The sequence below is a fragment of the Lactuca sativa genome, chromosome 1 (assembly GCF_002870075.4).
Source record: "Lactuca sativa cultivar Salinas chromosome 1, Lsat_Salinas_v11, whole genome shotgun sequence".
In the NCBI taxonomy this organism is placed as follows: domain Eukaryota; kingdom Viridiplantae; phylum Streptophyta; class Magnoliopsida; order Asterales; family Asteraceae; genus Lactuca; species Lactuca sativa.
Window position 1 is genome coordinate 126,183,181 of NC_056623.2, and position 14,595 is coordinate 126,197,775.

At 27.9% G+C, this 14,595-nt stretch overlaps 1 protein-coding gene across 1 annotated transcript in view; it reads right to left on the reverse strand.

Annotated features, from left to right (window-relative positions):
• LOC111893539 (flavin-containing monooxygenase FMO GS-OX5) overlaps window positions 1-14,595 on the reverse strand; it is a 37,389-nt gene that overhangs the window by 3,753 nt on the left and 19,041 nt on the right. Inside the window, exon 4 of the mRNA XM_023889618.3 lies at window positions 9,794-9,876. Within this exon, the coding sequence (XP_023745386.1) occupies window positions 9,794-9,876 (83 nt within the window). The remainder of the gene's footprint in view (window positions 1-9,793; window positions 9,877-14,595) is intronic.

The window sequence follows — 14,595 nt, forward strand, 5'->3', positions numbered from 1 at the left end:
AAAGCTTGAGGGTTTAAGAGTTTATGGACTAGCATCTACATCAAGTTGATTCATTGTTGTTGTCTCAAATATTCCATCTTCTTCATCAACTTCCAAACCTCCCAAGAGGATCCAAAGAACAATAAAGGTTGTCATTTCTTCATCATTTCTATGGTTGGTATTTTATCTTTCTATAACTTGCAAGAAGATCCTTGGTGGGTATAAAATGTTTATGTTATTTCAAAATTAAAGTCTTCTGTTTGCCATAATTTTCTAGTTTACAAAACTATTTTTGAACTAAAACCCAACAGTTGATATCAAGAGCCACCTTGCAAGTTTGGTTAGATTTTTTGATTTTTGGAAATCTTAGTTTTTGGAGAATATTGATAACTTGTTTTTGTATAAAACTAAGTTCATACATATTTTCTATGACAACTTTATATTTATTATATTATGTGACAAAAGTTTCATGCATCTTTTGTCGTTTAAAGTTGTTTTAGAAAAACAAATATTGTTTTATGTGTATGTTGATGTATATTATGTGCATAAACTAACCAATGACCATTATGATTGTTGTGTTGTTGTTTGTTGTTTCCATTATAAAAATGATTGTAATAATTTATTTATTCATATTGTATGTAATAATTAAATAAATTACTTTTTCTTGTTTATTATGGTAAAGTAATAGATTAGTTTTTAGAAATAATTTATTTGCACAAAGATGTAAAAAGAAATGAAGTTTGAGCCATTTTTTTGAAGACAAAAGACAATTTTCGAGTTCATCATGTGCTGGGCAGAAAAATGACACTTTCTGAAACGTGTCATGAATGCTATACATGTGTTGATCAAGTGCTGAACGGAAAGATGACACTTTCTAAAAAGTGTCATGAATGCAGCAGATTTTTCCTTAAAGAAGCCCTTCAAATCTTTTGCAAGCAATGGATGTTTACTCAAGTAGGAGCTTCTACAACAACATTACAAGAAGAGTTTTTGTCTCCTTAAATGTCCCTTTAAGAATTGACTTGACATTTTTTTTGTGTTGGCTCACAACAAACACATATCTTTTTATGCATGTTTGTATTGTTTATTGTAAGCAATTATTATGTGTGGTTGATAAATTAGGTTTTCACTTGTTAAAATAATTTTGGACAAAATAAACATCACATGGAGTTCGGTTTTTCAAAAATTAGACATAAGATGTATCAAGTTATGATTTGAAAAATAAAACTCGGTTTTATAAAATCGGTAATAACGACAAATTTTTAAATACCATTATAAGTTTTTAAATGATGATTTTTGTAACTTATACAAACTCCAATATATATTTAATAAAATGAAGTTTTATTAAAGATATAAAAGGTTCAAATGCACTAAAAATTAATACTGGTTATTAAAACTGAATTGCGTCAAATTATATAAAAACTAGATTTTTATATAAAACTTTTAAAAGGTGATTTTCTTTTGAAATTTGATACCATGTTTTATTATATGCATGTAATAACTATGATATCATATGTTTTTAAAACTAGAATTATAAAACATATAAAGACCCTTTTTACAAACCTCAAATTTATGCAATCCTTTTGAAAACCACTCGCACATCTCTTGTATGCACTAGTAGATAAACGATATCTAACCGCTTAATGTTATCTTTTGATGGTTTGGGTGTCTTTGTGATTCCTATAACCAAGTTATAGGCCGATTACACAAGTTTTTCAAATTTGATGATTTGATCGGAAATCTTTTGTGATAAAGGATACCTAAGCAAGATATTTGAGGCATCGATGGGATCAAACATGTCTAATTAAATTCGTTATTAGAGATCCCATAAATCTACTAATTATATAGCAAGATATAATTGATAATCAATATCTACCGGGTTGGATTCAAACGGATGGGATAACAGATACCTAACCATTTATTTGTTTTCAACTTGGATCCTAGACTTTGATAATTAATGTTTTTGGAAACTAAAAATGTATTAATTGTTGAAGATTAAATATTGAAAATACTAAATGAATTTTGTTAAAATTTTATAGTTAAATAATCCATTATCATTATCATGAATTGTTATTTTCTTTAATGGCTTAATGAAATAATAACATTCAATAGATACCTTAAGAGACAAACTCGTGAGAGATATGAAATTTTATACACTTAAAGGTCCTAGTCTAAAACAATTTGCTTTCAGCAATAAACCTGAACATGATATAACAGGTCATGCAATATTCCAATAAATAGATTGAAATTTTATTTAAAGTTAGTTTAAACATTGAAATAATGCAAGGCTAAAAGAGTCACCTAGTGTGATCTAAGAGGCCTATGTTTTATGGACTGAGCACCTTTAAGCCCAAGAAATCTACTAAATCCCACATAAATGGATCTTTTTTTGTGGAGAAACTGGACACTGGGAGAGGATTTGCTCCTCTTATTTCGAAAGAAAGTCTGAAAAAGACTAGTACTTCTAGTATCTACTACATAGAACTCATACTTTTCATATAACACTTAGGTACATTGTACTTAAATGTTAATCTAATATTTGTAAATGGCTTGCATATATTTATTAAAGAGTAACCAAGCTAAGCACAACCAAGTTGGAACTACACTCTCAAAGTTCAGATTATCATTTATGCCTAGAACATAAATTACTTGTAATGTAAAACAATGTTTCTTTTGGAACAATGTATATTTTAATTTAGCATGTCTAAATTTATATCTCGTTTATTCTATTCAAATGTTTGATATTTTACTGAATCGTTTTTCATAACGATAATATTCATATTCTGAAATGATTAACTTCTATTTATGAGACTAGATCTCTTAATAGAATTATAAAGTAAATATCAACATTTTATAAATAAAATCAAGTTTTATATACAAACACTTTTGACTTAAACTTTTTTTATATAAATAGCATTCACATATTCCAACTTCAAGAAAGGGATCTTTGAAGGAAAATAATGTAGTTTATTTGACATATGTGAACCTTATTTATATTTAAAGTATTCCTAATGATATTTTCACTAAAGTGCAGAGAAAATAATTAAGGAAATATACGCTTTCGTGTATGACTTCCTTTCTAATGAATGTCTGAGTTTAAGCACAAGATACCAAATCGACTTTATTAAAACCTATAGTAGTTTTAATTATATTTTACGTGGTAAAGCATAATTATGAAATCTTTGTTGATGGTTTTAAAAGTGGAGATACAATCCGGTAAGAACCATATAGAGCCTTAATGATAATAAAGGATGAATTAAATCTTATTTGGTATGATTTACTTTCTAATCAGTAGAAATAACCTCCTTTAATCTTTTTTTTTGGATAATACTTCAATCACTATTAATTGTATCTTGAATACATATACCAACTAATGAGTAGATTAAAAACTTTATAAGATTTAGTATGGAAAGGTTCCATCCCCATCTTAATGTTTTAAGGATTTGAAGCTGATGTTGGACTAAAGCTTCTAAACCCAAAATCTACTAAATATGTATTTGTATAATGGATTTGAATAGGTTCTTTTATTCTTGGTGAAAGCTAAGTTAGTAGAAATCAAGCTTCTAATGAAAAAGTCGGTGGCAGGTACATAGAACTTGAAGCAGCTCAAGAACCATAACCTTATGTAGTAATAGTTTGCACTAGTTTTAACAAGGATTGTTAAACTTGAATAATAGCTACTCTCAAACACAAATTGTTCGTATTAGTGGTAGAAATCATCTATGACTTGAGAAATGTGGAATCTCTCATTGATGAGCTTTTATTAATGGTTTCTGGAAAATCCATCAAGTACCAAGATGCTATGTCAGATCGCTAAATCTGATAAATGACTTAGAGTCAAGAACATGAGATGTAATCCATGTATGAGAATCAAGTATGCTCTTCATTAAAATTTATCCCTATAACAAGGCTAGAAGGAGAAAATGATTCTTCTAGAAAGAATAAATTACATGTGTAACCATACATATTTAAAGCAAGACTTGTAGTATAAGGATTTTCTCAAACTCGTGTCATTGACTATGGTCCTCATCATACTTGTGACATTGACTGTGATCAAACCTTTTTCACAAGTAGCTATGATTAGATCAACAAGGATATTATTTACTATAAATTCATATTCTTAATATGAGATATAGTAAATAGATTTCAAGAAAGACCGATTTTCTTAATAGACGTCTAATAGAAGATATCTATATAGATTAGCCTAGAGGTTTTCTTAATCCATGTTATCCTAAACAAAATGTGTAGAGCTTGAGATCCACTTGTGGATATAAATCAAATATCTCAATGTTATAATCATCATTTTATGTAAAACCACAATGTGTGTTTTTATATCAAAATCAATAAAACATGTGTGTTTACTAAGAACTAGTAGGAGCATAGTGAAATTCCTAATCTTGTATGAATGAGACATATTTAATCATTTGAAATCACATTCTGACTAACCAAGGCCTTTCTCACATTGAATCAAAAAGTGTTTCTAAAATGAAAGACTTAGGAAGAAGAGGATACATTCTTGGAATGTAAAATCTATAAGGGATAGATAAAATGAACGTTAAAAGTTTCATGTCCTTATACGTATATTGGCAATATCTTAAAAAGGATCAAGACACAAGATTCTTTTAGTGAATTCTTAGCATTGTCATACGGCACCATTTTGAGCTAGCCTCAAAAGTACATAGCTCGTAGGCTTGAACTAGATGAAATGATTTATATTCTATTTGCTTGGCAAATGAATTCAGCATTTACGCCATATTATGCATAAGACATGGTATTTGATCATGCTATAAGCATGTCATATGATACTAATTGAATACATGGTTAACTCACTGGATGACTAAGAGAGCATTCTAAGAGTACTTCAAAAGAACTAAGAGAATGTATATGAGACAATCAGTTTAGAAATGATCTTTATGGAAAGAGCTACACAAAATGTTAATTTCTAAATATATATAAAAAATTATGAATTATAATTAGATTTTGACTTCATTATAGAATGAAGGGTAAGTTTTGTTTGAATGAGGTCCAAGCAAAACATAATGATACAATCTACTACACAATAAGAATACACTACTTTAGAAGTTAAATTCAAATATGATTGGATGAATGGGATCATTGAAAAACTATGTTGGTTTCTATCATTCGAGGATCACATATAAATCTTTGTGACTTCGAGAGTATACTTAATCAAGGTAAGAGACTCCATGTCACGAAAGAACACCAGTCATATTCTACAAGATATTTAACTATACTTAGAGTAGATTTAAGTATAGAGATGATAGTATTCACAAAATTCACACAAATTAAATCAAATCCATTGATAAAGTCATTCTTTTGAGCTATGTATGAATGGTCACACTTCAGCTATAAGACTTTATTATTCTTGAAATGGGTTTTTGATTTGGATTTACTATTTGGATATTGGAACATTATAACAAAAACTATTAGATAATGTTATGATATATTGGGATATAGTCATCACATTAATACATGTTGTGTTCTATATTAACATGTTTAATCCATGAATAAAGTTATTATTCTAAAAGTTCATAGTCGGTTATAATTGACCAAGTTTAATTTTTAGTCAAATTGATAGTTTTGGAAGGTAAACTAAGGGTTTAGCTTGTATGATTCTGTAGGAGGCGTGAAGCACCCGCTTTCCAGTTGTGTGAGCTTTTTAGCTAATGACTTCGTTGTGAGTTGAGTTTTCTCACTATACTATGTAGGATGCTAGTTGTCATTGTGATACTTGCATGGAAGACCAGGGTTTGGCCCCTGGAATTCGTATGGAAGACCAAGGTTTGGGCCCTGGAGTTTTCACGAAAGACAAGTGTTTCGCCTCTGGCACTTGTATGGAAGACCAAGATTTGGCCCCTGACACTTTTACAAGTAAAGACCATGATTTGACCCATAGCAGGGGTAAGACTATGAGTTGTCCCATAACACCTTCTTAGGGTTAAAATAGACCCATTATGTATGGTATGTGGTATTTTAGGGAACTCTCTAAACTTTGTTCTTACAATTTTATGGTTTAAATATTTTAGTTACTTCTAGTTCCAAGGGGAAGAGTCGGACATGGTCGCATTGCATCCACAAGATATTTCATACTTATGATTTTTGTTACCACTCTGATGTTTTTAGAAATACTTTTGAAACTATCTCTATTTTTGAAAGTAATTAACAAATATTTTGGTTGATTTAAAAAAAATTATCTAGCATTTTAGGACGTTGCAGAGCCAATATTGGGATTTGGAGCAAAGTACTAGATTATGGGATGATTGTTAAGAGAGAAGAAATGTTAATTAGTTCCTTAAATTTCATTCACTTGGACTCATACATTACATTGGCATTAAATATATATTTGTATTGATACAAATTATATTGATGTACCAAATACTTAATGAATGGTATATTTATTGATTTTGCATAATAGTTTAAAAGAAAATGCTTGAAATAGAAATAGTTGAGAAGTAATGGTTAAAACATTAGTTCTTAGTTAACATTTTGTAATATAATTCCTTTTAAACTATTATTCTCTTATATATTCTATTATATGGAAATTTGTTGTAGGTGCCGAGTTGAAGTAGGTGAAATTAATCCTTTTATACGATTCTTTTGACGAATATAAAGGACTCAAGGTTTGGCAAGGGAAAACATTAGTTAAACTACTTTGATATTTGTTAAAATTTTGTAATATAGTGCCTCTTTATGGATTTTGATGTTTCTGTAACCCCTATATTAGACATGTATGTATATCATACTTTGTGGACCATTTTTCCATTAGACACAACATCATTGAAAATAATGTCATTTACTTATGCTACTTCAGGATGATAAAAGATAGGGTGTTACATATAAAATTTTGTAATTAAGATTTAAGATATATGTAAGGTCGTTTGCTTTACATTTATCTCCTAGCCACTTTTGTAACCCAATATGATGTGACATAGTAAATATTTACAACTATTAAAGGACTTGATCGGTTGGGGACCTTTATCCACAAAATGTTTTCTATAAATGTATTCTTTTAAAAAACATTTTGAACTCTTTATATTAAAAGACTGTGTAAAATATCTCATGTAAGGGGTGTTTCATAAGTATCAGAGTTTTGGTTTAAGTGCACTAGGTAGTTAAAGTAGTGTATAAACTTAAACCACAAAGCTCAAGCATTGAATTTGAATAGATAGTTATCATGAGCATAGGATTTAATCCTAACATTTCCTACCTACATCTTTTATGGTTAGAAAGACTTAGCCTTAGTATTTTATGAACCTAGTGATCAAATTAATATTTGATTATCATGGATTTAAGATCTTAGACCTATCATTTCTTACTTTTATATTTTAGGCTCTAGGTGTTAAAGTTGTAGATGATATCTAAATTAACTCTTACTGTATACAAGAACTTTGTGAATAAATGAAGTAACTAAATTTTGTTGAAGGAATTATGTCACAAAACTATTACTAGTCCTTAGGAATAGATGAAAGGTAACTTTAAAGATGGTCACTATAAATAATCAAATATTTTAAAATGAGAAGTTAAAATCCATATGTAATTACAAGATGTGCATACAAGAATAAGGGCAAGGTAACCTTATTTGTTAAATTAAACATCTAAAATATGGATATTTTTACACTATTATTTTGACCAAGGATATAAAGATTTTTGATATATACTAAATTATATGGTTAACATCTAAATAACTTATATTTTTGTAATAACTAAAATGGAATTTATAGAAAGAAGATAAGATATAGTGATTAAAGGAAATCATTAAAGAAGTTATGGAGTTATTAGGATCAATTAACTTGCAAGGATGGAAATTTAATAAATTTGAATTACATTTAACAAAGTGGATTACTATTATAGGAGATCGATTAGAACCTATGTTGACTTGGGAGAAAATAAAATTTCTTAGAGAAAACATAATTTGGTCAAATATTAAGGTCCTGATAATAAGGAAGTAAGTGGAGAAATCTATGAATGGAATTAATATTTGACTATTTCCTGATGGGATTCAAAGTATAAATGTGAATATTAGATTAGGAGTGTTTGTATATGTCATTATACCTATGAATTTATTGTCCATATTGTTGGATCCTTTAATTAAGTTAGAAACTATATTTTGACCATAATGTAGTAGTGTATTTTGGAACTACATTCACTTATTTTAGATTAGATATTTGTGATACTTAAGAGATTACAGAACTTTAATTATTAAGGTATACCTAATAAATGATGTTTCCTAAAATTTTGGAATATTTCATCCTTTATTGAAGTTAGTTGCAACTAATAATTGATTTAAACTAATGTGAGGAACCTTTCAAATTTGTGTTCGGAGTTGCCGATGAACTATATCTAAGATAAGATTTGAGGGAGTTGATTTATGTAAGATTCAAAGTGAGGAGTACATTCATCTTGATATACAACTATTATAAAGACAATACTTTTATTTTTGAGCTAAATATAAGAAAAGAGCTTCCAACCATGGGTCTGAAAAGAAAGAATATTCTTTAAGAGTATATGACGAACTTACAAAATCAAAGTAACCATTATGTGTAAAAGGTTAAATTATAGTATTGACAAATTAATTGAAATGAATTGAATGAGTTGAATTGAAGAACAAGATTATGTGAAATAGTTTAGCTTTAGATAAAATTTGAATTTGAGAGACAAACTTGATTACAAACTATACGAAATAACATGATATAATATATTAAGTTTAACATTCATTCACACAAAGTTTAGATCATGGTGTTAAAGCAGTTAATCAAGTCAAAAATAAATATCATAAGCTTTTATGGAGTTTTGAGCTTTCAGATGTAGCTTTTAACATTTTTATGTTAAAGTTGATTTACAGGTACATTATAATTAGGTTTATATTACTGATTTAGATATTAATCATCAATCAGAAGCATGTTTTGTTGTTTTTACCTGAATATATATATATATATATATATATATATATATATATATATATATATATATATATATATATATATATATAGGATCATTTGAGAATTCAAAGATTCGTTAAAACTAAACTTTTTATTGTTTTTTTTAAATACTTTGATACATCTATGTTTTTTTAACAACATTAGACATTAAGTGGCTCACTAAGCACTTCATTTGCTGGAAAATAAATGTGAATTTTTTTTTTGTAACATATATACACATTTTCATATCTACATATATATGCACATCAACACACAGAAACTTCACTTCTTTTAGTTGTCTTTGATAAGATTTGAATTTGAGAAACAAACTTAATTACAAATGGTAAGAATGATGATTTATGTGATACATTAAGTTTAGCACTTGGTTCACACAAAGTTCAAATCATGGTGTTAAAACATTCAATCAAGTTAAAAATAAATATCATATGCTTTTATAGAATTTTGAGATTTCAAATGGAGTTTTTTTACAGTTTTATGTTAAAATTCATTTATTGGTACATTATAATTCATTCGGAATATATTTCTAATTAAGAAATTAATCATCAATTAGAATCATGATTTGACGTTTTTAACTATATATATATATATATATATATATATATATATATATATATATATATATATATATATATATAGAGAGAGAGAGAGGGGGGGGGGGAGGAGGGAGGGAGGGAGATTACATCCAAATAAACATTGAGAGTCATTCACCATTAACATATGAATGGAATTTGCAGCTAAATGATCAATGGTCGTTCGTATTCGATGATATTTTAATCATTCACATATGAATTCCATCATCATGTAAACAATGAAATTCATGAAGATTCTCATTTTAAGTAAGGTAAAGTTGTACTTACCCTGTACAATGAAGTATAACATCCGCAACAATAGATAAACCATCTTGAAATGTCAATGTACCATTTGTGCTTACATAACTTATCTGTCAAGTGTGCATATATGAAAATAAAAACATGAATCATTGTTATTCATATAATCTATTTATAACATAACATTACTTTGTATTGATACACAAATTTAATTCACAAAGTAAGTTTCTTGTAACTAAAAAAGCATGTATGTAATTCTTTCATAAGACTTTATCCAATTAAATTTGTCTTGTTGTATTTGTTTAGCAATTACAACAACTAAAGTAGTATTTATTGACATTTTATCCAACATTGTCTTGAAAATCACCCAAAGTGAAATGAAAAGTCAAGTCTCTATTTGTTGTGTGGTTTCTCATTTTTTTTCTAGTATAGGGTGTAAGAAATGTATCATATATATATATATATATATATATATATATATATATATATATATATATATATATATATATATATATATATATATATATATATATATATATGGTATGGAGTTAAAACTAAAACAACAAAAATTACTTGGAAAATAACTCCTTATTAACCCATTAATTGGCAATGAAAGTTATCAAACCCTAAGATTGGGATCATAACGAAAATTTCAAACTTAACATTAGGCTAATCCAGTTGCCAAGGAAGTCCTATGTTACAAAACTCACATTGTCAAATAATCTAACATTATATTATAATACTAGGTGTAAAACCCGTGTAATACACGTGTTGATTAAAAAAAAATATTAAATATCAAAGTATAAACAATAAGTATTTTTTAAAATAAAATTTTAAAATAAGGAATGAAGAAATATATTAATTGCAATTACTATCATATTTATTATATTTAATAGTTTACATATATAAGGATATAAATATTATGTGACTTTTTAATTTTAAAAATCAAAAAAACTCAAAAATTGACATGTGGATATTATTTATTTTAAAAATATCATAAAATGAAAAATGTCAAAATTAATGAGAAATTGACATGTGGAAAAATGAATCTTTATTTATTATAGTTGATTTCCTAGATAGTCCTAAAGGCATCCTAAGTTGCTACATAGCATCACCAAGCTAACCATGACACACAAACATGGAAGCACAAACTTGGAAATTAATCAATCATGTAGTCAACTTGCATCCTAGAGGTCACTTTGTTTATAGAAAATTAAGGGATCTTGAGAGTATCTTAAAAACACAAAGTGTGTATACGCTACATATACATGTGTTGTATTCTCACTATAACTTCCACGTTTTTCAAATAGATGGTTAGAAACTACTTTCCATATATACCCACTAAAAGTTTGTCATCCCAGTCCCACCTATGTTTGACAACTTGATCCCCCTTTTTTCATCCTTTCATTTTCCTATTATAAATACCCTAGTTTAAGAGTGGATATCTTATTCACTTTTGGTCAAATACGGATGTGATATATTGTTGTTATTTCAATCGAATTGTATTTCAGTAGAATTAGGATGAAATCATTCTGTCGGGAAAACATCATTTTAATTAATTAAAAAATATAAGTTTTTTTTGTCTAATTTGAACATATTTAAATCTAGATGTTTATTATCTAGTTGTATATTATATAATCGATTGAAATAAAATTTGAGGTACAAATTACAGTTGTTACATATGAATTGAATTGTTGTTCCATATGAATTGAATTTGTTTCTTATGTTTGGTTGAATTTTATTATCATGAATGAAATTTGTATGTTACCAATATGGTTTATTTATCTTCACTTATGATAACTAAGTGTCACATGGAATTTATGTAAAGGTTGCTAAATCTAAAGATTCTATAAGACAAATATAGACCACTTAATGTTGGTTATTTTCATAACCAAAACATAAAACGCGGAAGCATAATCTTGGATCTTTAATCTCAAATATGATTAAAAGAAAACTTAAACATGAAAGAATGATTAGATACCTTGTTCCATTGAGATTTTCAGATCTAGAGACTAGGAAGAGCTTTCCAGTTGATCTCAAGAGCTCTCTCTAAAATCCCCCAGCAATGAACCATACGAATTTCTTAGTGTATTTTCGTGTGTCTTGATTTGCTCCTCATCACATGTATTTATAGATGGATATAAACCCTAATGTGAGAGATGGAAGGGATCTTGAGTCAAACCGGGAACTCAACCCACATGGTAAGTAAATATTGTATAAATCGGTCCATCAACAATTTATATTATTACCATAATAATTGGATTTAATGATATATCGTACATATTTATGAAGTGGTCCCATAATTATCCAACAATCTCCCACTAGACCACGAATATATAAATGTACGTATAACTGTATAAGCGCTTTAATTAATGTTATTATAACATTGGTACCCTTAAACAATCTCGTCCGCTAATCATAATAGTATAGAATCAAAGCGGTCTTCGTTACAATTTACGTAACTAAACCTATCAATGTTCACATATACATATATAACTAACGACATAGATTAAACATGAAGTGTGGTTTTAAAATCTAAATAGATTTCCAACGAGTTCCTTTTTAACTTGAAGTGAGATCAAACTTCAAATAAGTGCAACTAATAATGGAGTTAACCGAATTCTTAATTCTGTACAGAAAAACATATTCTTAAACAAGACATAACGCACCATAAAACTCCCACTAAAACCAAATATCACACCAACGTGTGTAGTATGCTCATGAAAGACCTAGGGAGGTAATCCCTTTATGAGCGGATCCGCTTTCATGGAGTTTGTTCATATGTGTTATATATATTTCCATTTTGCACTATTGTGTTAACAGAAGGAAACTTGATGTCAATATGCTTTGACTTAATAGAACTTCTGTTATTGGAATATAACATTAATTGCTGATTTATTATCACAACTTTAATGGTCTTTCAATACCAATAATGTGTAGCCTCGTGACAAATTTCGCAACCATATTCCATGCTATAAATTATGATGCCATTACGGAAGATGCTACCGAAGTCTACTCCATGAAGTGACTCATCATGCTAAAATGTAAAAGTATCCTGATATGGATAAGTAACCATTTTGGCATCTAATAAAATCAGATTCTTAATAAAAATGATCTCCAAAACATCTGAATTTCCTATAGTTGAGCATATAGACTTTTGTTATATATAGATATCTCAAATCCATTTGGTTGATTTCTTATGATCCAAACTTGAGTTGCGTAGATATCTGCCCAAAACCAGAAAGATAAATTTACTCCCACTTAATCTGTGACACACAAAATCATCTACTGTATTTATCTCAAAACCAAAAGAGATAATAAATTGATGAAAACGTGGTACCACACATAGGATATCCAAATTTGAGGTTGTTGAGTTTGTGTATTCTGAATAGGAGACATAATAACATTGTCGATCACTGATTTATAATCTGCATACTATCGAAAGTAATAATAGGAATCAAGATTGATTCCTTCTTAAGGACAATGTTTTAACCTTGTTTCTCCCCCAAACTCAACATCCTCAATTAATATTGCTCTATCCAAAATGAATGGTCAATATCCATTCAATTGAGAACTAACATAATGTCCTCATTGCATTCCTTAAAGTTAATATCATTGAGTAAGAATCATAAATGTGATCAATGTTAACAGGTATAATACCATAATTCAAATTTCTGTTTTGAGAATATAGGCAAATCTACTTTTATGCTCATTAATCCATAAACCGTAATCAATAATTTCAATTTATGACATCTTTACAAGGTATCAACACAACATTAATATCAAGTCTTTGGACAGTAATACTAACTTGCAAGAGATATCCTTATTTTAGAGATAAACATTAACAATAAATCATGTCAATTAACAAGCCCCTCTTTGGATTGACTTATTAATCACATGGAACCAAAAAATCGTCACATGTTTATCACCACATATGTGTTTATTCGACCAAATATTAGTCTACCTTTGGGTCGACTAATACCCGCATTAATAAACACATAAACTATAAAATTTTGATAATAAGAATTGACAATATATCATGTCAACTAATAAGTCCCTCTTTGGATTGACTTATTAATGACATGTAACCAAAAAAATTGTCACATATTTATCATCAAACATGTGTTTATCCGACCAAATATTAACCTACTTTTGGGTCGATTAATATCCGCATTAATAAACAAAAACCATAAAATTTAAGTTCTTTGTAAATTAATTTTCACAAAAGAGACCGCTTTGGCGATATATTGTGCCAATTAATTTACCCTTAAAATAAATAATATGTCATAAATAAAATTTATCAATAACCCAAAATACGTTTAAAAATTTCCATAAACATTATCGCATGTTTTCATGAAACCAAAATTTGATAATATAATGAAAAACATTATCAAACAAGTTTACCATATTAAAATAACCAATTTAATAAAACGGTTCCATACAACGTTTGCGAGACTTAAATTAAACTATAAAAGAAAATAAAAAAAAAATCGAAGTTCATCATATTTTATACTCAAAATGAAATTCAATTTCATTGTCAAACCAAAATTATTTAATCCCCACAATTTGAAACCCAAAATTATCGCCATATATATAATAAGGTTATAATAAACACAAAGATACACCTTTCATCAACCAGAAAATTTTATTAACCTTATTAAAACTTAAATGAATTTTTTTTCGCTGAAATTGCATAAACAATTGAATCTTCAACTTTATCTACATAATATGGTTTAAAAAAAATACCAGATGAAAGGTTATGTGGCACGTCTTAAAAAATAATAATAATAAATAAGACAAGAGAATTACATCTCTATAGAGGTTAATAAAAT